Source organism: Strix uralensis, chromosome 10 (genome assembly GCF_047716275.1).
Source record: "Strix uralensis isolate ZFMK-TIS-50842 chromosome 10, bStrUra1, whole genome shotgun sequence".
NCBI classification, from domain to species: Eukaryota; Metazoa; Chordata; class Aves; order Strigiformes; family Strigidae; genus Strix; species Strix uralensis.
In genome coordinates this window covers 8382704-8408069 of record NC_133981.1, presented here as the reverse complement: position 1 = coordinate 8408069, position 25366 = coordinate 8382704, and the positions used below count along the sequence as shown (strand labels likewise).

The 25366-nt window shown below is 44.3% G+C and overlaps 1 protein-coding gene across 7 annotated transcripts in view; it reads left to right on the top strand.

Moving 5' to 3' along the window:
• Positions 1-25366, top strand: part of FRMD4B (FERM domain containing 4B) — an 85973-nt gene that overhangs the window by 54897 nt on the left and 5710 nt on the right. For 6 of the 7 annotated variants that reach the window (XM_074879127.1, XM_074879133.1, XM_074879132.1 and 3 more), the window contains 13 exons: positions 1599-1682; positions 2882-2947; positions 3997-4054; positions 4976-5062; positions 14517-14593; positions 15685-15823; positions 16336-16477; positions 17300-17433; positions 17523-17642; positions 18889-19117; positions 22406-22462; positions 23728-23875; positions 25141-25266. In XM_074879127.1, the coding sequence (XP_074735228.1) occupies positions 1599-1682; positions 2882-2947; positions 3997-4054; positions 4976-5062; positions 14517-14593; positions 15685-15823; positions 16336-16477; positions 17300-17433; positions 17523-17642; positions 18889-19117; positions 22406-22462; positions 23728-23875; positions 25141-25266 (1467 nt within the window). The remainder of the gene's footprint in view (positions 1-1598; positions 1683-2881; positions 2948-3996; positions 4055-4975; positions 5063-14516; positions 14594-15684; positions 15824-16335; positions 16478-17299; positions 17434-17522; positions 17643-18888; positions 19118-22405; positions 22463-23727; positions 23876-25140; positions 25267-25366) is intronic. The other variant, XM_074879129.1, reaches the window with a different exon arrangement.

The window sequence follows — 25366 nt, the reverse complement described above, 5'->3', positions numbered from 1 at the left end:
GGAGTGTTTTTATTTTTTGCTCTGGTTTCTGAGGCCTCAGGAGGGTGTGCTCTGGCTACATTTTCATGTGTCCTTACAAACCCCTGGTAATCTATCTTCTTGCTGCAAGCTGAGGTGTCCTACAGCCTTCTGAACCCAACAAAATGAGCTTTTAAAGGATGAATAGAACCCTCTCAGCTTTTGTGAGCATTGGCTGTATTTGAGTATTGGGAGGAGAGATCCTGATTTTCTACCCAGCTGTCCCCGTTTGTGGCACTTGGGTGCTGGCCAGCTTGCAAAGAAAAGTGCATATTCCTGGCAGAAGAGCGCCAGCCCGGCAAAGCTCAGAAACAACAGCTCCTAAGCACTAATTGACCCCATTCTTGGCACCTTCATCAAAGAGGTTGTAGAATAAATAGGCTGTTGATTGAACTGTTTCCTGGTCCCCAGAGGTGGTCCCTCTTAGTCGGGGTTGAGGCACATCGTCAGGGCTGGGGAAGAAGCTTGCAGAGCAATTGCCTGTGCTCACTGAAGAACAAAAAGCTTTAATTTACTGTGCCTTCCATGTGACATCTGCCATGTGAGATGGAAATGTGGTAGGGGTTTGCTCCCTCCTGCATCTGCAGAGGTTGATCCACCGTGCCCATGGAGCAGATTTCTGTGCTCGGGTCCACTCTACTGATGCGCACAGGGTGCTGATTTTGAGGGAAGAGTGGGAACGTAGCTCAGATGAAATCTCTAATAGTGGAATCTGATGAAAACAGAGGTCAGGAGCAGGAAAACACCTTCAAGGAAAGCCTGGATGCAGAAGATGAGGCAGATGCTGATGGACGTGACTGATGCATTCTTTACATAGAAAAGTCATGTTCGTGCTTGTTGGTGTTGCTGAGGAGGCATGCAGAAGTCCTGCAGAAATGAGGTGTGCAAGTTGCAGCTGATTAATTAATGGAACATATAAGGAGAAAATACTAACCATTTTACTGATGCTTGTAAATAGGTTTTTAAATATTCTGCTGGGGTTTTTTTGTGACAAAATGCATTCACATACTTCAACCTCCTTTATTTTGTTCCAGGCTGGGCCTGGAGTCCAAAATATTTGAACTTTTCTGCAGAATGAGCAGTACAGAAAAACTATTTCCAGTGAAAATATTTTCAAGTATATGAACTGAAACACTTTGTTTTGGACCTGAGACTTGACAAATACTATTCTGCTTTGTGAAATTTATTGTGTAGAGGTAGGATTTTAGCTCAAGATAGAGCAAGAATTAGAACTACAGGCCTTCCTTTTGGGCAGAGGCTTTCCTTCTGCAGCTGTTTCAGGGCTCATTCTGCACTCAGCAAATAGAGTGAGTGTGTGCAAAATAAATATTGATACGGTGCTCCTACCACAGTGGCTCGAGAATCACGTGTCTGTATAATGAGTTACAAAATGAGTCTGCATGACACCATATACATCACTGTCATGTGAGAGGCCCTATAGAGTTACGTTGCTATGACAGCCTGATATGGGGTAATGCACCATGTTCTTGGGTAGCAAATACAGCCCCTTCCGTCTGCTGAAACTAATGAATGCATCCATGATTCACTAGCAGTGACTCTGTGCCATTTTTGGTTTTTAGCGATGAAAACACTAGAAAAGACTTGAAGACACTGCCTGTCTTTCCTACCAAGACGCTGCAGGAGCATCCATCACTTGCTTACTGGTGAGCTATTTACTTTAAAAATGTAAATCATTGCTATGAATGGTAATGACAAGATCACTTTTAAACAGTTTTGCAAACTCTTTTAATTCAGCCTGTATAATACAGGACTTAGAGTTAATTGCTTGTGTTCAAGCATTTGCTGTTTTTAGAATGTTATAAATGACACGAGATCCAATGCAAATCCCTCATTGAGAGTTCACTCAAATTAAATTGCTGGATCAGAAACTCCAGGATCAGAATAAGTGGAGACCACGTGTTAGAAAGAGCCCAAACTTGAACTCCAGCCAAGCCTGGGTTTGCAAAGAGCACCTTGCTCTTCAGCTGACACACGGTAGAGCCTCTGTGGTGGGTTAACCTTGGCTGGCTGTCAGATGCCCACCCAGCTGCTCCCCTCAACAGGATGGGGAGAAAATAAGTTAGAAAAGCTGGAAACAGAAAGACAGGTCCCATTTTGTGGTTTGAATCTGCTGTAAAGGAACACAGTATTTGGGGTGAATCAATGATACTGTTTCCTTGGAATTAATGCCCTTTGTGCAAGTTTGACTCCATCATTTGTTTCTTTTTTTTTTAGGCTTGATATATCTAATGAATTTTCAAGTATACCAGTACTTATGATTTCTTTTTTTCAGAATGAATAGTGCTGGGTTTTTCTTTGCTTTCAAGTGTCTGACACTTAAATGCACATTTTATTTCACATTCTGCTAAAACAAAATGTTGAAGTATATAACAGGAAAAATGCAAAAAGGTCACTGCTGACAAATCTATTTTTTTTTTTTTCACCTATGAAATGTCAGGGGAAAAAAATATATTGGAATAAACACATTTCTGGTTTAACTTTTGTCTTGCATATGGAGCATTAACCATCCTTTGAAGTTTCGGTCCTTTAGAATGTGAAAATGAATTTATACAATTAGTGCCATTATTCTGCGGCAGCATCTGCAGCAGAGCAGGCTGGTCCGAAACGATTCGTTAATTAGTCTGGAACGCAGCATGCAATGGTGGGTATCAGCCAGGCAGCTCCACGCTGCTTAATGAAGGGTGGGAAAGAAATCAGTAAGAAACAGAATGTAAACCAGAGCAAGAAATGTACAGAGGGACACTTCTCTGCATGCTGAGCAGGCATCTGAATTTCAACAGATGCCGTCACACATGAAAAAAGTCACTGAGCCTCTAATTTGGGTTTTGCGCTTGGTTTGCAGTGAGGACAGAGTAATTGAGCATTATACACAAATTAAAGGTCTGACCAGAGGACAAGCCATTGTTCAGTGAGTATGACACTTAATTTGTAAAGATGGTATTTTTACTTTTCTTTTTTGTTGAGAAGTGGGAGTGCAGGCTGTTTGGTCATTATTGGTCACAAACTTCACCATTTGTACCTGTCAGATTGGGTTTTTTGAGTTTTATATTTCAAAGTTAAATTATTTGAAGTTTCAGATTTCACAGGCTTGCAATTAAGGTGGTGCATCCTCATTCAGACACCTTAAATATAGAAGAAATTACCTGGACCTTACTTTATCGAAAGACTCTTCTCCATACCCTGCTTGCTAGTATTCACACCAAACGCTTAAGGGCGAGTATTACCGTAGGTCTGCTCAAAAAACAAATGCATGTTTGAAATGCTCTGAATTTGGCTTGCAAAAGAACAAGATCTTCCAAGATGCATGCAGAGCCTGTGGAATTTTATTTTTAATTTACTGTTAATATTACTATACTCCTACAGGCAAATGCAGTGGGATGTGTTACGAACAGAGAAGTTTGAGATGATTGCCATGGTTGTGAGATGTAGACAACTTGTAGTTTTTTCTAACGTACCTCGATGCCTGTAACTGCGTCAATAATTCAGGGGCTTCTTTCAGTAGGAACAAGGGAGAAAATTGTCTGTTTGGTGGTTGTCTGAATTGCCTCACGAAACAGTCATACAACTGCATAAACACTTTCATTTAGAGCCTATCTGTTGTAACCAGAGCACCATAATGGAATAATTATGGGCAGGTTTTTACGGCCAGCATTTCCCAAAAGGCTCACATGTTCAGTTCAGAATTTTTACTTTCAGTTCTCTGACCTTCTGATAAGAGATTGAATGTTTTGTTGTATGAGAGATTTTCCATTTGCTTTACCTGGGCCAAAATACCACATCTTTCCCTGAGCCAGGATGCTAAGTTTCTTCTGAAAACATGGGCCTTCAATTATTAAGAGCTTCAAAATATGCAAATGATAAATGACATGTCCTGAATGTATGTGTGAAAAAAAATATGTTAATAGATGTTATTCTCTCCAGAGAAAATCATCTGATACGCTATAAATCTGTCTACAGGTACATGAAAGTGGTAGAAGCTTTGCCAACATATGGAGTTCATTACTATGGAGTAAAGGTTAGTAAATGCCCATAGATAATGTGATTGCTTAGCTTATTACGTGTGATTACATTCCTATAGGAGTAGTTTGGTGATTCAGTACCCTTCTATTGGTATTAAATCCTGCATTTTTCAACCTTTTTTTAACCCTTCAATATTCTTCAAAAATTGTTTCCAGAGAGCCGCAAAGCATTATGTGCTACAGAAGACAGAAAGGATTCTTTGTAAAAGCTTCTTTAGGAGCTAAATTCATATCATTTTAATTAAACTGGATATCACTTCTAGAGCTAAGGCAGTTAATAGTTTCCCCAGAGACATTTCTAATCAAGATTAGAAAAAAATACAGTGTAGAAAAGACTATTTCTAAGTGGCAGATGATTAGTGGGTGCGTACTTGGAGTGGGGAAATGTGGAGAAATATTTTTTGAGTGATGGAAATACACCGTTTATTCCTGTTTGTAGAGCAGAGCCTGGGCCAAAGTGTTTTGTGCAGAAGAGCTCAGCAGAGATGATGTCTCCTTACTTTGAGTCATTGCCATGACTGGTACCTGGGAAGCTGATGTTCTGCACTGTTCTCTTCTCCTGTGGCCTCTCCATGCCTGAATTTAGTGGATGCAGTCATTGGCCACAGTTTTCTCTGTCCCGTATCCTTCCCCCCCTCACAGCCACTCCTGCAATGAGTGACACCCCCTTGTTTCAGCAGCACTGTTGCTTTTTTGTCCACTGTGCACAACCACCACGTAGTTTCTTGCCTCTGCCTGAGAAGGCGGGGGGAGAAAGTTTCAACATTCACTCCAGCAATCCACTTCACATAAATTTGTTTGCAAAAAAATCTTTGCTCTGTACCTATTCGTACTTGTCACAGAATGAAATGGGCTGTAATCCTGGAATTGTTTAATTCTTAAGTAGCTCTTCGTTCATGTGGACATCCATTTTTCAGGATAAACAAGGAATCCCATGGTGGCTTGGAATAAGTTACAAAGGAATAGGCCAGTACGACTTACAAGACAAAGTTAAGCCCAGAAAAGTAAGTTTTTTGCATCTGATATTTTTTTTGGGGGGGGGGGGGGGGGGGACGGAGGTGGGATGGTGTTGCATGTCAGAATATACTTTTTAAGCTGTTACTTATTAGACTAGTGAGCAAAAGACTAAGGATTGGAGGCAGAAGGATAATTCTACTGGCACTGAGACAGTAAAACTCCCTCTCACCTAGATAGTGGAAACTCCCTTTGGAAGTTTTGGCTTGCGTGTCGTCTTGAGTTTGGTGGTCTCAGCCAGGGATAGCTACGAAGTATGAAGCAACCGGATTTCTGCAAGTCTCAAACTAAAGGCCTTGTACTCGAGCAGTGTTTTCACTTGGCTGTAGTAGGTGGTTTTTGTGTGTGAAGTGATAAAAGGCTCCACTGATAGCCATGAAATCTGAGTGGAACTGCATGAAACTGCAAGCCTGTTTAGCAACTCTGTTTCCATGATGCAATGAATTGTAAGGGGGGATTCAGAGTAAATGCCAAGTACTGGAAGTCATTACTCTTTTTTTTTTTTTTTTTTTCCCCCCCACCCCCCTGCTCCCCAACGTGTCTCCTTTAGCCTGAACTCTGCCAACAACCTCCCTTGCCGTTTAAGCAGGGCAGAGGGTCCCGTATCGTACTCTCAAAGCCCCTCTCAGCGAGCCCTAGCAGGCTTTTCTGCCGGCGGCCTTGGAAACCCATCATGCGGCCCAAGCACACGATGTGTTGGGAGCTCACCCAGTCTTGTAGCCACATACGTCTCCCTGTGACAGGACTGAGCCCTGACAGTCTTTGAAGGGTTATTGAACCCACTTGGCTGGGGGGAAGAGCCAGGACTGCACGTGCAGGAGCTGTGCTGCTGGGCCAGGTGTGTGTGGTTTCTTTCTGGTCATGTCTTCATTGAAACATCTAAGCTGTGAGGAGATGGAGACCTGGAGTTTTGCTGTTCTCCTTCCCCGGGAATGATCTGGGCAGGAGTTCACATGAAGTGTGTGCATCCTGCCAGGGAATTTTACATTTGCAAAATGATATTGTTTAGTGTATTTGTGCCAAAAAACACAGCTTAACAAAACTTCCTTGTTAAGAGTAATTCCCCTTTAAGCTCCCAGCTTGATCTCTTTTTCCAGAGCCAGGCTATGCCTTGGTTTCTTTTGGTATATTTATATACGTGTGTGTCCAAGGTTGAACTCATATGTCCTTCATTTGCTTTATATAGTAAAGCACATAATTTCATCTCGGGTCTCTCTTACCATGTCTGTTCTATATGACAGTGACAAGAGGAACCTTAGAAAATCTAGTTACTGTTAAGGCAGCCATTGATTGTCAAAGGAGAGCATCAAGGCGCTCCTCTTGTTTTTGAGCACTTCCCTGTTTTTAGGCAACATTCACAAGATTTTTCCAGTCAGGTCAAACACAGATCATTCTCTAGCCAAGATGTCCAGCTGTGACCAGCAACTCTCTCCAAGAAAATGCAGCCTGCCTGGCTAGAAGAATTGCTTTGCCAAGCAGTTTTTATGCATGTGGGATTTCAGTTTACAATATCAACCAGGCAGATTGAGAAAATTTTTTTAAGGTCAGCAGGGCCCAGTTACCAAATCACACCCTGCTACAGTTAGTTATGAGGCGTTGCCTTTGAATGCAACAGGAGTTCTGTTGAAGAAAAGTAAAATAAAAAACAAAGGTCACCTCTGTAGTGGAAGTGTTAAATGGAAATGATACTAGTTGTCTGCTTTCCTGAAATTATAATTCTACAACAGAGGACAGATTAAAATGGAAGGTGGGAGAGAAGAACCTAAATGCAGAGGGGAGATTTAATGCGATGGATATGGCTGTAGTATCCTTATGAATTTGTGTCTGATTTCAATAAGAGGGGACAAAAATGACTTAAGCCACAACTTGTCTTGAGTCATGACTACTTTTAATATGTGGCTAAATATGCAAACAGTTTCTTTATACAAGAAGTGTTTCGGGGTTTGAAATACAAAGTGTGCTTCTGGTCTGATCCATGGAAGTAATTGGAATCAGATCGCTTTCGGAGAGGGGAGCAGATGCTGGGTCTAGAGAGGCACCCAAGTCCAGACTTAGTTTTGGAATTAAAATGTTGAGGCACTTCTGTTTATTTCAGTGTAGCTATAGCCTTGCTGCCTGTGACGCAGCAGGCAGAAGTTTCCTTTCAACCATATTGTTGTTTGTTCATATTTACAAATGTATCAGAGTGTGTTTCAGAGGGAGAAGACTCTGTGTATAGCTTGCCTGAATCTCTGAGGAGTCAGCAAGCACAGTCCTTTGTGAAGCAGCAGGCAAGAGGAGAATAGGCATGTAAATTATACCTGTCTTTTGGAGCAGAGGTGGTAGTTTTGCTGGATTTAGCAGAATTTTCTTGCTTTGCTTTTCGGGATGGAGCCATACTCACAACTGCCATGTGCTGATGTTATCCTGCTGTTTATACTGTGGATCAAAAGTGCTGTTGTGTTTATCCCTAGCCATCTGGGAAAGAGCATCCTTATTGTGCTCTACTTCTCCAGTTAGTGATGTTTAAATATATGTGCAGCTGATTAACTCAACAAAAAGGGAAGGGCTGAGTCCAAGTCTGAATACCAAGCTGGCCTTTCGTAATTTTAAAGGTAGAAGTGATCTCTCGTTGTGCAAATCTCTCCGATACTGGCTGCAGTGGGAAAGTTGCTGAGTTTCTGGTGGGAGGCTTTGAACAGGAATTGGTGCTTGTGCTCCAGCTGAATTCCCATGAGATGGTTTTATTCTGCTCCTGTGTCTTCTGCAGTGCTAATGGCTGCTGTCAGATGTAGCTGCATTTGCTTAATGTGTTCCTAGGCATCTGTTAAAGAGCTAAGTCCATGTTCAAAGTAAAATTTAAAAAAAAAAAAATACAGAATTAGCTGCACCCATTAATTCAGTGTCAGTTAGATCCCAACAAATATAACCATCCTCCTCAAAAAATGTGAAATCTTTTGGCTTTATCCAAGTAGGTCTTCAGGCAAAGAGACCTAAATATGAGCCTTGGAGCACAGTGGTTATCCCAAGATTTTGTTGTTGGATCAACACTGTTGTGTGAAGTCCAAGGCTGAGAACTCTTCACAGGAAACAACTTGCACGACAGACCTGGATGAAGCAATCTCCAGATCCGTATCGCCCAGCCTTGCCAACGCTTGCGCATGTATCGTCAATCATCCGTGAGGGGAATGTGTGTTGTTGGGGCGGACGGTGTGTAACTCAGGGCTGGACCAGGAGAACCTGCCGTGTCTGTCTGTGTAAAGCTGGCTGGGGAGGTTTGAGTCCAGCTATTAATATTTTGCTGGTTGACCTGAGATGGTTTGGAGAGAGGAGTTTTGTTGCTCTAAGTCACTCCTGAAAGCTTGTATTGCTTTGGAAGCTATGTCTAGCAAAGCAAGCCCATGTTTCACCCCTCGCCTGGGACTGCAAGCTGATGGGCACCGAGGGAAGCACTGTGCTCCAGCACTGTAATAGACTGAAAATGGAGGATTATTTTCTGTCACTTATGAAAATTGTCTTTTTCTTTGTAGATAAAAGCAGTGTGGCTCCACACTGGCTGGAGGTTACACTGAGCTCAGTTGATTATAATCCTGAAGTCTCACAGGACATAAAAAAGACTAGGTTTGGCAACCCTTGTTCAGATTTCAGCTCAGACCTGGGATTAACTCTGCAGTCCTGCTGCTTTGCAAATATATTCTCCCTTCAACTGCAGTTTAATACTGAGAGATGCCTCCTGCTTGGAGAAATGCCCCCTGCCTGCTATGGGGTGTCATGCCAAGATCCTGTCCCCAGTCTCCTCTGAATCAATTAGGAAAAGCATAAAACGGGTCCCAGGACTTCAGATGCCATTTCAAAACAGAATAGATCTTCTTTTATCTCTACCCCTATTCGTCTCACTGGTGAGATAAACAATGCCTTGTCTTGTTTATGGAGCGTGTATTATGGTATGAGTTGAGTTTATTCTGCGTTCAGCCAATACGTGGTGATCCTCTGAGGGATGGGAATTTGAGAAGGCAGCTTGCTGGCTTTTTGACTTGTTCTCCCACTTCATTGTGTTTCTGTGGGCGACTCCCTGATGATAAATGAACTATAATGTCTGAAGAGAACAACTAATCTTGCTATGGTATTGTTTCAAATCTACAAGAATTTCAGTTCTAATGCTGGTTGTCTTGAATACATTATGTTCTCAGAAATGTTTTTATTACAGTATACTAATTTTGAAATGGGTGGTATTTATGATATTTTTCTTTTAATTCAACATATACTAAGAGCTGATGCTAAAAGTTTTCCCTTGCAGAACACTTAATGTAAATTTGCTGTCCTGCATTCATACAGGCTTCTCAGCAGGCAAATCTAATTAGGCAGATTTCTTTTATGGTGTTTATTTCTTATGAAGTAGAAGCCATTGATTTAGACATAAGATACTAAGCTTGCATAATTATTTAAAGTAAACACAGAGCTGTTATGAGACTGCTCTGAAATTCAGTTTCTTCCAGATGCGTGGAAAGTTGCTTGAGTGTCACCTGCCCCAAAACACGTGTGTTGGATCAGTTTGTTGCTGAGATCTCTGATTCTGGTTAATGCTAATGCCAGTGAAAACTGGGCAAGGATGGATCGTAATGTATTAGAAATGTGATTGAGGAGGTTTTTAGAGGACTGGCTTAATATGTAAGAGATGAAGGATGCCTCCAGGTGAACACTGCCAATTAATGCTGGCACAGGTGGGAGCTGTCTGCTGCCTCCTCTCAGAAGTTGCTGCAGGTGGGGCAGTTTGGCTCTCCTGCCATCTCCTCAGATGCCTCCCTCCATGGCCAGGCATAGCAATTTAAAACAAAACGATTTTAGTTGGAGGTAGCATGCCAGACAGCAAACAAGAGTGGAGGGCCTGAAATGCTGCCCTTCTGCCAGTGTTGCTGGCAGGGTGGTAATTTCCTTCATCGGGGTGGGGTGCATTCCTGTGGGCAGAAATCTTTTATGTTTCCTTGGTCTGAATTGCCAGATTTGTCTGGAGATTGCTGTTCCCAGCCCGTTCCTGGGATGCTGGTTGCCGAACCTCCTTACAGGCGCTGCATGTACCACGAGGTGCTTTGAAAGTGCTTCATGAAAAACTGTTGAAAACTCTGCAGAATGGTTTGCACTTCCACGCTGACCTTACCCTCGGGTGGAAATTCAGAGATCTGGGTAGTTTAGCTCCTGGTCAGGATTTGCCATCAATCTTGGAAACATCCCGAGTGCAACCCTGGTATGTGCTGTGCCCAGGGTTGGTGCAGCAGTGCTTGGCCACACAACCCCTGCAGCCAGCTTCTCCAGATTTTCGCCCTCTTGAAAAAAAAAAAAAAAAAAAAAAAAAAAAAAATTAAAAATGTTTAAACAAAATAAATGAGGCTGATAGGAATATCAAGGAAAGGGCCCCTTGAGCAGCTCTCTTGCACGTTTCTCAAGGTAGGGGCTCTGCCAGTTCCTGCCTGCGATCCTGATGGGGCCGTTTTTCCAAGCCAGCAAGCTCCTGCTGTCAGGCCCAGACAAACTTGTGTTTTATTCAAAACTGTATGCAAGATCAGCCAGGTAAAAAAACCAGCTGCTTCTTTTATTAAGGTGTCTCACTGCTTCAGCAGTCTGTGACTGCTTTGTGTCTCATTAGACTGCAATTACAGCTCTTTTTGTATGGGAAAGAGGGTTAGGAGGATGGTTATCTTTTTGTTCAGTGTTCTGTAATATCTAGAAGAGGATCACAGTAGAAATGCAGGAAGCTTAAACTCATGGGCTGGCAAAAGCATCAGCTGGGTGTTAAGAGTCTGGCTGGTGCACAGAGGTACCAGAGTAATGAGGTGTGATCAGAGAACTTTGCACCTCTACCTTCTCCAAAAAGACCCAGAAAACAAACCTTGACCAGGCCCAGTTCTGCCTGTAGAGTTGGACAGGCAGTCCACACACACCCCCTGCCCCCCCCCACCCCCCACTATACTCAGTGAGAGTTTTCAGAAGCCTTTAGGGATCTGGCAATCAAAATGGATGGGAAGGCTATTAAGAAAACATTCATTAGCTCAGGTGGACCTAATCATCTGGTTAAAAGGAACATACATTGCAAAACTTCCACAAAAACATTTTAATTATTGCTAATTGTTCTTCCAGCCCTCAAAAACCAGTTTCAGATTTCCGGATTTTTTTTTTTTTACAACTCTTTTGTCATTTAATATGCATGTAGTTTAGGTAAGATTGAAATTAGGAATGATTTAGAAACATGTCTATACAAAGTTAGGGAGTATTTTAAGAGAGCAAGAAAACTTTAGTGCAGTGACAGCTTTGAGTATTGCCTTTTGATCACAATTTAGAAAGATTTTATTTGAAGGAGTTTATAGGATTTCATTTGGTTTACTCTGGTTTATTCTTTATTATGGTGGTTTAGCCCTTGTTTGTGTTGAGGCCTTTTTTTCCTCTTGTGTTCATGAATGCAGACATGTTAGACAGAAACTTGTTAATGTATTAATTTAAGTACATCTACATAAATATTATTAGTCCACAACTTATGATCGTTACTTGTGTAATCACTGACTTTTTTTTTTAAAGGACCTGATAGCAGAAGTGTTGTCATAGTTGATTGCTAAGGAGCTTATATTGTTCTGAAGTGAGATAACTTAAGGACAGGGCACTTCTCAGTTCCTGAGAACAAAAATGTGTCCTGTGTGCAAAATTTCAGACGCTGCTTCCCCATCTCTTCTTCAGTGGAGCAGCAGCGGGGGGAGCTGGAGTTATCCTGGTCCTGTGTGTCTCTGGGCAAAGAGGCAAATGTCTTTGTGCTGAATGTACCCGGCTACAAATGCTTCGGGCACTGTGGGCTGGGCTGGATCTCGCAGGGTGGGGAGGAAATGGGGCAAAGCTCTACCCACATCCTGAGGCAATTCCATGCAGGTTTCCTTACAAATGCAAAGGATTTTTTTTTTTTTCTTCTTCCTTCTCGGCACCATGGATGATCAGGGATGCATCCCACCTGGGGCTGGCCTTGGATTTGCACAGGTGGCTCCTCATGGAAGGGTCCACCCAGACCCTTGGAGGGCTCGTGTGTCCCTCTGCCTGGGCAGGAGGCTGCTCAGGGTGGTGGGGCAGCTGCATTTTTGTCCCCTTGCCAAATGCGACCCTCTTCACTCCCACTGCCCCTGGGACGGGTGACTCCTTCTCCCACAGCCCTCGGGAATGGCGAGTGCATCCGGAGGGGAAAAACCCAGAGGAAGTGATAAAGGGGACCGGGAGTCATCACCTGCAACCGATAAGAGGCAGCAAGGCAGTATTTTTTCCAGAGGTCATGTTTGAAGCACGCCCATCGTTTTTACGAGCGTGGGAGCGGGGCGGCCTGGAACACGGCGCGATGCTTCTGGTCCAACCTGTTGGCTGTCAGGCGTGAGTCAAGGCCAGCCGGGACTGGGCTGCCTGCCGCAGCCCCCCTCGCCCCGCTCGCTCACACCTCAGCCCCCCGCGAGGCCTGGGGGTGCTCGGAAAGGGCACAGCCCCTCGGTTGAAACAGTCTTCTGCTCTCTCCTCGGTTCAGTTTTTCCTTTATCCAGGGGAAAGGGTGGGTCGGGGAGGCGTCGCTGCCGGGAGAGGCGGTGATGTCAGGCGTGTGTCAGCAGTGGGAGGCGAAGCCGGCGAAAGCGGAGCGGCACAGAGGAGGGATGGCACGGCGACCACCGCCTGCCCTGCTCTGCTCATGTCGCCCTTGATGCTTTCCGGAGTGGCCGGTGGTGCCGGGGAGAAGGGGCCAGTGCTGCGGGGAGGTGAGTCCGGGGAAGGGAGGGAGGGAGGCGGCCAAGCTGCCAGGGTTGTGTTGGGGATCCCTGTGTGCTGGGGCACCCACGGGTGCTATTACTCAACATCCTGACATACTTGCATGAGCTCTTTTCTTTTTAATTTTATTTTTAAAAATGTATTTGTTTAAAAGTTCGGTGCCAAGTTATAAAGAGGGCACTTCTGAAAGCAGTGCAATTAGACAGGGTGCCTTTAATACAAAGATAAACTTACTTAAGCAGCAGAGTAAAACTTCCACGGTCTTTTAGAAAATGGCTTATTAGTTTAAGTACATGACATTTCCCCTTGCTGTGTTTTTCATATAGCAGGATCTAATAATAAATTGTAGTACTAGAAAGGAAAGCTTTAACTAAACAGAGGGAAAGGTCACTGAAAGAGCCAGAGTTTTCCCCACGAGCACATGCACTGGGTTAGGTTTCATTTACGATCTGTGTTAAGAATGTTTCAAATGAAGCATGGCATAATATGTAATCTTTTACAAAACTTGAAGTGCTTCCATAGTCGGAGTGCAGTGTTGTCGGGTTTTGGCGGAGGTCAGCAGAAATGTTGCCTGTGCTGGGGAATTCTGGTGTGGTGTCTGCAGCCTTGAAGGCATTTGAAACGCTCCAGTGGGGAAGGAGGGGGTCACAGTAATGGCTTGGGTGCCTGGGCTGGATCGCTGGTGTCACAGGCTGCTCTCTCCTGCATAACGCTGGCCCTGCCTGCCCAGCCTGGGTGGAAGCTCCTCAGGCACCTTGGTGTGGGCTTTAGCTCCGGGAAGTAGCTGGCTGTAAACTACAGCGTGTGCTGCTGCACTTGAGCCCCCCAACATCTTCAGGTCACGTCCCTGGGGACACCTGTACGGGTCTCCATGTGCACCCACACACCCTGGTGCTGCTGGAGAGGCAGGAGGTGGTGCTGCAGAAACCTGCACCGGGGGGCCAGGGAACAGCTCAGCCAAAGCTGGGCTGAGAAGATGCAACCCCCAGTGGATCATCCCCAGAGGGTGGCTAATGCTGGTGCACAGGGAGAGCGGATTTGTATGAAATTCTGATCCCACGGGTGCAGCTGTCAAGCCCTGGTTGACTTTGATCTCTTTTCCCAGCTGGCACTTTGCAGGAAATCTGTGGTTTCCTTACAGAAGTATGCGTGGTGGGGTGGCTTCCTCCTGTAGCTGCTCTTTCTCTGTACATGTTGTACCCCTGCTCCACAAGATTATGCTGAATCTCTCACCTAGTATCTTCAGAATAGAAAGGTCCTGGTTTTCCCTGAGCTGCTGCTGTTCCCTGGGGGTGTTCTGACTGAGGGAAGTGACCATAGGTGTCTCTGCAATTACTTTGTACAGAGACTTTTGCATTTAATCAGAGAAAACTTCTTTAGCTGCCCTCCCAAGATATCAGTGAACTTCTAGCAGTGAAATTAAATGCGCTGTTAATGGAAACAGATGTTGTCACAGGCAAAATCCTCATTCTGCAATGCATTGTCTGTAAGAGTGTGAAATTACTTGAGGGGCATCCTATATATTTATGTGCTTACTTACGTTATGAATGTTGTTATGGCTGAGTCCATGCCATAGCTGAAGATACACAGGAATTGTAATTTGCAGAAATTACATAACCTTGCAGGGAGAATACCAGTGATTCTTGAGAGTGACAGTGCTCTGCTTCTCTCTCCCAATTCTCCTAGCTATTTCAGTGGAAACAGCTGGAAAACCTTTATTTCCGTGAAAAGAAATTTGCTGTGGAAGTACACGATCCCCGCAGGTAAGGCTGGAGGAGGCAGTTGTAGCAGCAGGATGAATCTTTACCCAGACTGGGGATTCATCATCTCGTGTTAGCAGGTGGGGATGGGAGGTGCCTCTGAGTTCAGCACTGATCTGAGTTTACTCTGGGCTTTGCAACACTGAGCCTGATCCTGGGTTTGGCAGGGCAGTCTGGGGCTGGAGCTGGGCTGTGGGTGATGGACAGGCGGTGCTGTGGTGTTGCAGAGGGGGAAGGTCACAGTCGTAGTGAGCAACCTGGAGCGACTGTTGATGTGTTACATATCTGGGTGTCCTTCTGTCAGATTGCCTGTGGTGTCCACTGAGGGAGTTCTTGGAACAGAGGGAGGACTATTTGTCATGGCCAAATTGGCTCACTTTATGAAACCCTTTCCCAGGAGGCTGCTGTAACATGCCTGTGCAGCATGAGACCTGGGAACGCAGCCCACAGGACCCGGACATGACTTTCTTGCTCACCTCCTGCCCTCCCCTGCCTTGGCAAGGATGCTCCTTCCTCTGAGCTTGAGTCTTCAGGGGCCCAAAGGAGCACTGCCAGTTAGGGTGGGAGCTCACCTGCAGGCTGCTTTCCTGTGCCTTCCCCGCAAGATCCCTCCCAAGAAGAAAGAGCCTTTGCCCAGGGTGAATTTCTGACTCCACCTTCCTTTCTGTTTCTCCTGCTGCCATCCTTTCTACCTCTGGCAGAGGACCACCGTGCCTCTCAGCTGGGCCAGGAAGAGCAGCATGATGTTCCTCTGATCCCCCCAGATCCCCTGTCCTGCCTGACCATTCCTTTCAGGCCCCCATGACAGTCTGCTTGCCCTTTCTAGGTTTGTAGCATACACAGCCATTGGTCTTGGCAGCACAACTGCTCCATGTTGCAAAGCTCAACTTTAAGTTCAAGAGACTTTAAATTTGTAAAATTAAGGGAAGGTTAGGAGGGAGGAAAGGCAGCAGCACCGGGTGGTGGGGAGAAGGAAACATGAGTTTTCACATCTCTAAAATAAAGGCAGAGCCTCAACTGGTTGAGAGAGAGGCATTTGGGACTTTAAACCTCAAAGACCTGTCTTGAAACTGCATTTCTTTTCACCTCCTCAGAATTTCAGTGTCAAGAAGGACCTTTGGTCAGAGTGGACTGGTAGTGCAAACCTGGTATGCAAACACTTCCCTGATCAAGTCCATCTGGGTGATGGCAATCAGTCAACACCAGTTTTACTTGGACAGAAAGCAAAGCAAAGTAAGTTAGAAGGCATTTTACTGTCGGCATAAGTTTCAACACTTCTCCTGTATATCCTTTGGTTTATGTCTTTACATGGATGAACTACTCTCCAGAGAAAAACTACAAATCTTTTTTGTCAGCTTTTTGAGCGGACTATTAGCGACAGTATTGTTATTCGATCCATTCTAGCCTGCCTGCAATTAAGGGCTATGGAAGTGTAATCACAGAAGAGGGAATTCCCACATCTCAGTGTTTAATCTGCTTTTTCTTTTGTCTCCTTCTCCTGTTCATTTTAAGCACACTGCAAACAGCAAAGAGATTTTGAGTTGGGAGGTGGTTCAGGCTTTGGGGGCAGAGGGGGAGAAGAATGCCAGCACAGCCTTGTGCACCGTGAGCTCCTGCACGATGCTGTTGCTTTAGCCCTTAATTTTGTGGGAGATGTGCTGTGAAACGTCACCTTCTGTGACCCCATGTTCTGAAGTTAGAGGTAACTCGAGAAGGCTGAATTTTTTTTTTTTAAACTCCTTCAGGCAAAAATTCCTTCAGCCAGAAGTTTGGATGATATCGCCATGGATCTGACAGAGATGGGAACACCAAAAGTTTCAAAGCTAGTGACTTTGGAGGCAAAGAACCAGCTTATTATGGCCAGCAATGGCAGTTTGATCTCATCAGGTAACAATTTGTGTATATGCAAGGTGGCGAAGTACCGTGGGGCTTGTGTATGTTAAAAGGGAAAATGAGGCTAGCTGACCATAAATAGTGACATATGTGAAGGCATGTGTAGTTATGTATCTGAAACAGTAACTGTTTCATGCTGTTTCCTCCCTCGTAACTAAATAAGTAAATAAAAATATGCTAGATTGATAAGCACCCATATACTCTTGATCCATGAATAATTTGATATCAGTTTACCAGTCAGTCCTTGAATGACTGTAAGTCTCATCAAAGTCTGAAGGAAATTTGATCCAGGCTAACTTTAAGCACCTGTTCTAGGAGTTGAATTACCCTGAGCTTCCTCAAAAATGAGCAGACAAGATAAATGCTTCCAAATAAAGCTCCGCTCTGGAGTGGACTTTGGATCTCTCCCTTGACTGTGGAGGAAGGAAAAAGAGGGGAGATAAAAGCCTGGCTGCCACATGTAGGTGCCTCAAGGTGAAGCCTGAGTGAGGAGCCTCAGTGTCTGTCTCGAAATCAAAGTCAAAGCCAAAATATCAAGTATAATTGTAGATATCGCTAATGCAATGACTTATGTTTTGGGTGGTGGATTTTTGGGGTGTATACTTGGGAGTTACCATGCAAGTATATATATCAGGGGGTTGAAAAAGTGCAGATTTCCTTAAGGCCTGCTGGCTGGATGACATGAGCTGGCTGTTGTACTTTGAATAATGTGTTGTTTTGCTGGGCTGGACTGCTTTGGGGAGATCTTGGCTTCCTTAACCAGAAAAAAATGGCTTTTGCCTGCAAATCCTCTGATACAGAGAGTGTATTTTTCAGGCTCTCAGGATTCGGAGGTCAGTGAAGAACAAAAGAAGGAGAAGATTATGGAACTAAAGAAGAAAGAGAAACTCCTTCAGGAGAAACTGCTTCAGAAAGTTGAGGAGCTGAAGAAAATCTGCCTGCGTGAGGCGGTGAGAACTGCACCTTACAGTGGGGTCAGGGTGGGTGAGGGCTTTTTTCTCCTTCTGGACCTTCACATGGAGCCCTCTCTGTTCCCCAGGAGCTGACGGGCAAGATGCCCAAGGAGTATCCTCTGAGCACTGGAGAGGAACCTCCCCAGGTCAGGAGACGTGTTGGCACAGCCTTCAAGCTGGATGACAACCTGCTCCCAAGTGAAGAGGTGAGTGTTGCAGTTTGTTTTCACAGCAGAGGTGGGGTGGCCATACCTGGGGCCAGAGCTTGTAAATAATCCAGCTCTTCCCTGATTAAGAGGAGGCAGCTGGGACAGTCACTTGCTTAGACTAGGAAATTTAGACAGGTACCACCCTTATTTCAGCCATACTGCCTTTGAAATGACCAGGAAATTGGCTGTTTCAAAAGGCTTTAAAATCCCCTGACCTGAGCCCCTGATTTGGTCATGCTGCTCAAATTTTAATGGACATTTTGCTGCTAATTAGAGAAGAGCATGTTCGTAACACTGGCAACCCATGGCTATGAGCTTTTGTCAAGCGTTGATTTGTGACGTGTTGAAGTTGTGTTTGAACTGAGAACGTGGCAGGGGTGTGCACTGTCCCCCTTGCAAAATCATCTGTCTGTGAGCATAGTTGTGTATCAGGTGACAACAGGGGGAGATTTGTCTCTGGCTTCACACAAGTTTCACTTAAGTAAAAGCTCTGTGTTGCTCAAGAAGCTAATATGAACTCTGCTGGCAGAGACTGACTCAGGAGATATGGTAATTCAGATATTTGTAGTTTCTGGACACGTACCATTACCCCTCATTCCTCATGAGATTTGTTAACAAGCTGTATCATCCAAGTAGTAAGCAGGTGTTAGGCACTTTGCATCTGTCTTTCACCAAAACCTCACTGCCCTGGCTTACAGGACTGCTGTAATCCATGTCTGCAGCAGACTGATTTTATGTAGACTGCTTGAACACTATTGAAACAAAATCCTACTGACCAGATTCAGTAATGTGTTGCTTAGCAATGCTGCAGTGCCTTTCATCTGAGCATCTCAGTTGTTTACAAACAATTAATTAAAGCCTCTAAGTCCCTGTTACGCAGGTATGGTGGTATCAATTTCCATTTTTATTTTCTCCGAAGTGGAGAGATTTTGAACAGATGTTTTCAGGCTTGGACTCTGAACAGGAGGTTTAGCTGTCTAAACCTGAATTTAAGTGTGTCTTAAGTCACCTAGGCTTGAGAACTTTGGACCTTTCTCAAGAGATCTCAGAATCTTACGCTAGTCATAGAAATAAAATCTGAGTTTTATATGCTGAGATTGTCTCATGTATATAGCTTTGATATTTCTGTGTTTTGTGCTCAAGATTTCACTTCATTACCAAAAAACAGATCTTCTATTCAATAACCTTCATTGATAATTTCCACCCAGAATCCAAGCAAATAACTCATCTCATGAATTTGCAGGATCCCACTTTGCAGGAGTTGGAGAGCAATTTTATCATACAGCAAAAGCTGGTGGAAGCTGCAAAGAAACTTGCTAGTGAGCCAGACCTCTGCAAAAACGTGAAGAAGAAAAGAAAGCAAGAGTATGCTGATGCTGTAAAAAAGCTGCAAGAAATAGAAAATTCCATAAATGAGTACAGAATCAAGTGTGGCAAAAAACCAACCCAGAAATCAACTCTTACTTTACCAGGTAAATGAGAGCATTCTGATTGGAAAAAAAAAAAAAGTGGTTTGGCTCACTTAAAAGTTTTGTTTACATCTCCTCTATATTATTTTTATCTTCTTCATGGCAGTTAAGTAAGAAAAGGAGAGGTGCAATTGCTGCATCTGATATAAGTGCACTGCTTATAGGCTGAGGGCAGAATAAGCTGCAGTTTTAGGAACAAGTGGAGACATGTTCCAGCACCAGGTACAGACTGAAGGTGCCACACTTAGAAAGGCTGGCAGGAGCATCGCGACTGAAACCGGTGTGGTGTCTGAATTCATAGTGTATTGCGGGCAGTTGTATGTCTGAGCTGCCACATGTAAGATCTCTCTCCCTTTCCTTCCGCAAGGCTGCAGTTCCAGCAAAAATATAGAGTGTGTGAGCTTTTCTACGAGATCAAGGGAAAAAAGGATTACAGACTTTGTTTCTTGATTAAAAATTACTGATTTCCAGTAAGACATAAGCAAAGTTCAAGAGTTTATGAACGCAAATAGAGACAAGCATTTTTGACTAAATGCATTTGCCATTGATTAACATAGTGAAAGCGTATACCCTTGGCCCCTCCATTCTGAAAGTGTGATTCTTCCCAGGGGTGGTGAGATTCTTGCCGCTTTGTAGGATAAAGCGTGGAAACTTGGTAGTATCCAAGCCAATTGAAGGAGTTCGGGAGTTGTAAAAGCTCATAGGTATTGCAGGCTCTTGTAGTTTCCACAGTGATTAACAGTTTTAGGACATGGGAGAAGGAAAACATCTGTGGAAAATATATATGAATAATTGTTAATATTTAATTGCTTTATTTTTTCCCCTTTGTCCCAGAGGAAATGCTGTTTTGTGAGGTTAGTGGGGTTTTTCCTGGGAATTGCAGGGTGGGAAAGAAAATGCAAGAATTTTCTGCGTTTATATTGATATCCTCTTATTGACCCTTGAGATGAGACCTCTTGCCAACATGTATTTTCCCTGGAGGAGGCTCTTCTCCTGTGCATTGCCACATTTCTGTTGGGAAAACCTTTGCCATGTCCCATTCCTGTTGAGAGCTTGGTTTGGATTCTTACCCAACATGAACCACAGCAGCACTGGGCTATCCATCATCACAAAGTGCTTATTCTGAAAGGTTGATGATTGCTGTTTAATGTGGCCCAGCTAGTTCCTGATCGACAGAGATGAGGAAAACATCTGTTTTTCCAGTCTCTTGCTCACGAACCTGGATACTAATTGTAGACAGTCCTGTATTACCTGGGACATGTGATGTGTAATAACGACCAGGAAGCTACTGAAGGCCCATGAGCATCGAGAGCCCCGTGAGGCAGCATCCGTGCACAGTCACTATTGTTTGTTGCAGGCAGTTTTTTGTCCTTTTGTGCAAACAAGCAACTTAGGAGTTGGTCCATCATTTAGCCCATCATTCTGCAATATTTGATATGTGACATCCTTGTTTATTGTCTGGGAAGGTGGACACAGCCAGAAGGGACTAGACTCTGTGTCTCGGAGGGTCTCCCTGCAGGTAGGGACTGTAAGAGAGCAAAGATTAGCCAGCAGTAAGTTAGCTGTGTTCCCTTCCAGTTCTTGACTCTTTCCCTGCAGCATGTATTTGTTCACCCGAAGCACAACTGTTGTCTGCTTCAGTAATTGATTTTGTGTAAGCTTTTCACCATCACTGATGGTACTCTCGGTCTCAATGTACAGGGTTTCAGAAGGCTGAGCAGTGATGAGTCACTTGTGTCTGTCAATTTGCGGAATGACCGTTGGAAATAACATGTTCAATAGTAACATTGATTTATTGAATCAAACCATAGTTATTTCCATCCCAGCCCCCAAGGCATGGGAGGTGAAGGACATACTGGACCATCTCCTGCTCCCCATGTTCCACTCTCATTTCCTTTGCTTCCTCTGTAGCCCACAGTTTCTTCCACTTTCGCAGGGAAATGCACAGATAGAGAATTTAAATTCAGAGCTCCCCCGTATATCAGCATTGCACACCCAACATGAATCCAGCAGCATAGCTTTAGACTGGCTTTTTTCCCCCCGAATCCAGCAGCATAGCTTTAGACTGGCTTTTTCCCCCCCGAATCCAGCAGCATAGCTTTAGACTGGCTTTTTTTCCCCCCCTGGGTAGGTGTGTTTTTCCTCCTTGCACTGGGCCCAGTTCCATATTTCACCAACATGTGGTCAAATTCATGTGAATTAACTCCCCTGAAGCTTTTTCCCAGTGTCGGGTTGCAAGCAGAGCTGCAACCCATCCTCAGTGGTCTGACAAGTCTCCTCAGGGCAGGGGCCAGCCCTGATGTTTTGCTCTTCTTGAAAAGCTGCTCTATTTAACAAATTCTTGTAACCAGGTCTTTCCTCGCAGCAAACTGCGACAGCAAGGGAGCAATGTATGTTGCACGTGCTCATGATGGAAGAAGCAGGTGTCATATACAAAGTGGCTGCCACTGTCTTTTCTTGCTTGCTTTCCATCATGTGGAGGTTCCTGTAGACTTTTTACCCCACCAGTGCTGTGTCTTGCCAGAAATGGCCTAGGAACAGACTTTTCTCTGGGTTAATTATATCTAGTGCTCCTTTTTATCACCAGCCTAATTTCTCTGCTGCTGCTGGTCTGTTCTAAAGCTTAGCAAGGACAGAATGTTTCTGAGCAAGTGGTAGTGTGTAGTATCAAGATGAGAGGACAGGCAAATGCAGGCAAATGAATAAATAACAAAATGTAAAAGAAACAGGAAAAAAATTGGAATGTGCATACAACAGTTCTGGAATTTGCAGTAACTTGATTGAAATCAGTGGATATTCTGGATTGATACTGATTTAATTGAAACAGAGTTTGTATGCTGATGAAACATTCAAAAGTGAATGCCAAATTTCAAAAGGCATTTTGTACCTACCTGGTGGGATTTGAGGTGTACCTAGAGATTAGATGCTAGCAGCCAAGATGTACATGTCTGTAGGCTCCTGACTCCTACTGAAGCACTAAAACACCCTGTGAGATCTGCTAGAAGCTGGGTGGAAAACACCTTTGTAAATCTTGGCCTGATTCCTGCTGCAGCTGAAAAAAATCTCCTTTGGTAATTACATAGGTAGCTTGCTGAACTGCAGCAAACACAACTAGGTCATGATACACTCCAAAGCAGGACTGTCTTCAAGCTGTTGAGGGCTAAAGCATACAGATTGCAGCATTACAAGTAGCAGCTAGCTGGCTCTGAAGCTGTAGGAAATAAACTGGATGTGATATTTGGAAATTGATGTTGGCTCTCCTATGCTTAAAGTGCTTGTTTTTGTTCACAGATGATATAATTCCATCTGAGAGCAGCTCCCTGTCTGATACAACCACCTATGATGATGGTATGTTGCTTATCCTTTTCTTCCTATGGAGTGTGCCTGTTCAGAGACATTTCTTTGACTTCATGTCCTTTAGCCTACTATTTTAATGGCTTTCGATCACAAAATACTTCATAGCAGAGGAAAAAAGAGCTTAATCGGGAATGTATTTCCTCGTAGTGAGTTAATTATTGAAAGTTTCTGCTCTGTGAGCAGATCCGAGTTGCCTTTAGAGAAGGTGGTTGGTTTTAACATGAGCAGCCTGCAAGCTGAGCGCGCTGTGGATGGCCAGAGGTGTATGGGTAGCTGGAGAACTTACGAGCTGGGAGGGTCTGCCCAGCCCTTCTGTCCTCACAGCTACTATAAAACTTATAAGAAAGTAGAATAATCACAGATATTAACGATCTGTTTACGTTTATCTGTTACCTAGTGAACTTGCATCTTGCATGGCTCTGGTGTTTGCTCAGCTTACTCATTTCACACACACACCCACAGACACACACATTCACACCCTGTTCCACAAGGTAGAAGGGACTTGGCTTGCCTCTCCCTTAAACTGGATAATCACCATTTGGGGACAAACATTATCTAAATTATTACTCACTTTTCAGTTAGGGCCTGATTCTGATCTCACTTGTCCCAGTTTTAGACTTGTATAATCCATCTGGTGCTTTAAAATGGAGTTACACCTGGTTCCTGCTTGTACAAGTAGAAGTAAAGCCAGGCCTTTGCCTTGTGAACGTGTCCTCTGTGAGGCTCGTCCTGCATTCATATGTATTAGTTGGAGTTTCCTGTTGGCTCTGATGGGACCTGGGTTGTGCCCTAAGCAAAGTGAGAACCAGGATCAAACCAGCGTCTTCCTAGTTGCCTTCAGCCAAATGTGTCTGTCAGTCGTCTTTGCTCATTCAGTTGCTTTTGAAGTCAGTCCCTTCTAGGTTGTATTTCAAAACTAATTCTTAAAATGTCATTTTCAAGTCAAGAGCTGGAAGGTGAGGGAGAGGAACTGGCCTTTGCAGAGGCTGAGCTTGCCTGCTTGGCTCTGGGAAAGGTTGTGCTGCAAACAGGTGTTTTCCCAAGGAAGTTCCACTTTGCGATCTGGCACAGCCCCAAGCTGTGTGTAACCTCCGTAAGAGTTGGTGCTGCTGAGATCTGTGTGAGCCTCTGTGATATCCTGTCTGCATGGAGGAGAGCTTGGTGCAGGCAGGAGAGCCTTTCTAAACTTGTAGATTTGCATACAGGGCAAAAATATCAAGGATTTTGCTAACAAAATACATATTCCTTTCCAACAGTCAGTGAATCGCTTCCTGTGCCAGCACAGAGACCTAGCTCTGCGCAGCTTTCTCCAAGGCTTCCTCCACCAAAGTCCCTCGGGGTGGAAAGAATTCATCTCAGAAAGTCATCCATAAACGAGCAGCTCTCGGAAACCAGACACTCCAGGTAGGGCCCGTCTCGCTGCTGCCGTGCTCTCCGCCTTGCTGGCATGAGCTCCGTCTTGCCCCTGCCATGACTCCTGTTACTAGAGGCGCTCCAGCGGAGCCTGCTGCCTCCATGCTCCTCTCCGATTACAGGATTTGGTGATGGGAGCTAAATTTCCTGTTCAGTAACAAAAGTGTGTATAAGTACATATAAGTAGTTGTCACGGTCTCTGAAATTGTAGGGGAGTGTAGTCTTTGTGAAGAGGTTCAAGACGGGTGAGAAACTTACTATTAAGGGCTGTATTTAAGGGATTGCTCTCGCCCACCAGTATTGTCATCCTTTGTTTCTGTGGTTTGTTTTCAGTATTAATTAAAGAACTTGTAGCTTTCCTGATGACTGTGTTTAATGGCTTCAGATAACACCAAACCATACCCATCCCTCCTGATGGTATCAATGTTTCAGCAGGTACATTGTCAAAGCATACAGAATTCCTAATGGACAACTCTGTGTAAGAGCAGAGTTATTGGGATTCAACCAGCTACCATCAGCAGTGCCAGCTGCAGTCCCTGCCTGATGTTCCTGTATGTAACCATGGGATTTGGGCACTTTCTGAGCTAGAACAACAGTTCCATGGAGCGCACTGGTAGCAGTAGCTCTGCTGATGGTTGTGTGATCATGTTATATGGGTCTGGTGCTAGTTGTTCTTGGTGTAAGAATTCCCAGTGATCTTGATACTTCTTGGCCTGTGCCTTGTATGAGCAGGCTGTTGAAGGGCATGCTTTAAAATGTTTTAAAAGTTTTGAGCAATGTCATGTCATTGTGTGTTTCTCATCTGTTCCTCAAGATAAGCAGAACACTCCTCCACATGAAGTTCAGAGGTTGAATTATAGCCATATATAACCATTTAGCTGTGATGTGCTTCACTTAAAAACCCGATTCCTTTGCTTTTACCTGCTCTCTCTTGTCTGCTTCATACTTTTGTCCTTTGGCAGCAGCTTTTCCTACTAGTCATCCTGTGAGGATGCCCCTTGAACTACAAGAAGGGGTTGTATTTTTCTTCATGTTTAACAATTCTGTTCTTTATACGGGGAAACAGATCCAGTTATGCCCTTGACGAAAAGCAAGATGAAGAGGAAAAAAAAATTGTTAGCAAGACATTTTGGCTTATACCCTTACCTGTTTTTTCTGCCCTTTGTTTTGTCTCTTCAAGACTTAGGGTGCATGTATTCTGTGTGCTGCGACTTGCATGGCATTTAACCTAGCTGGGGTTGTCCCCTTCATTACAGGGACCCGCTTTCGACTCACAGCAGTCCTTACCGAACGCTGGACCGGCCGCCCCAGCCCCACGGAGGGAGAAGCATGCCTACCACACCCGTACTCACACGCAATGCCTACAGTAGCAGCCACTTACAGTAAGGGGACTTTGTTTTAAAGTGTCTATCTTAGCAGAAGGATAAAAGCAGATGCAGTTTTCTCTACCACAGGGTCAGGCTCTAAAAATGCTTTTTCTTG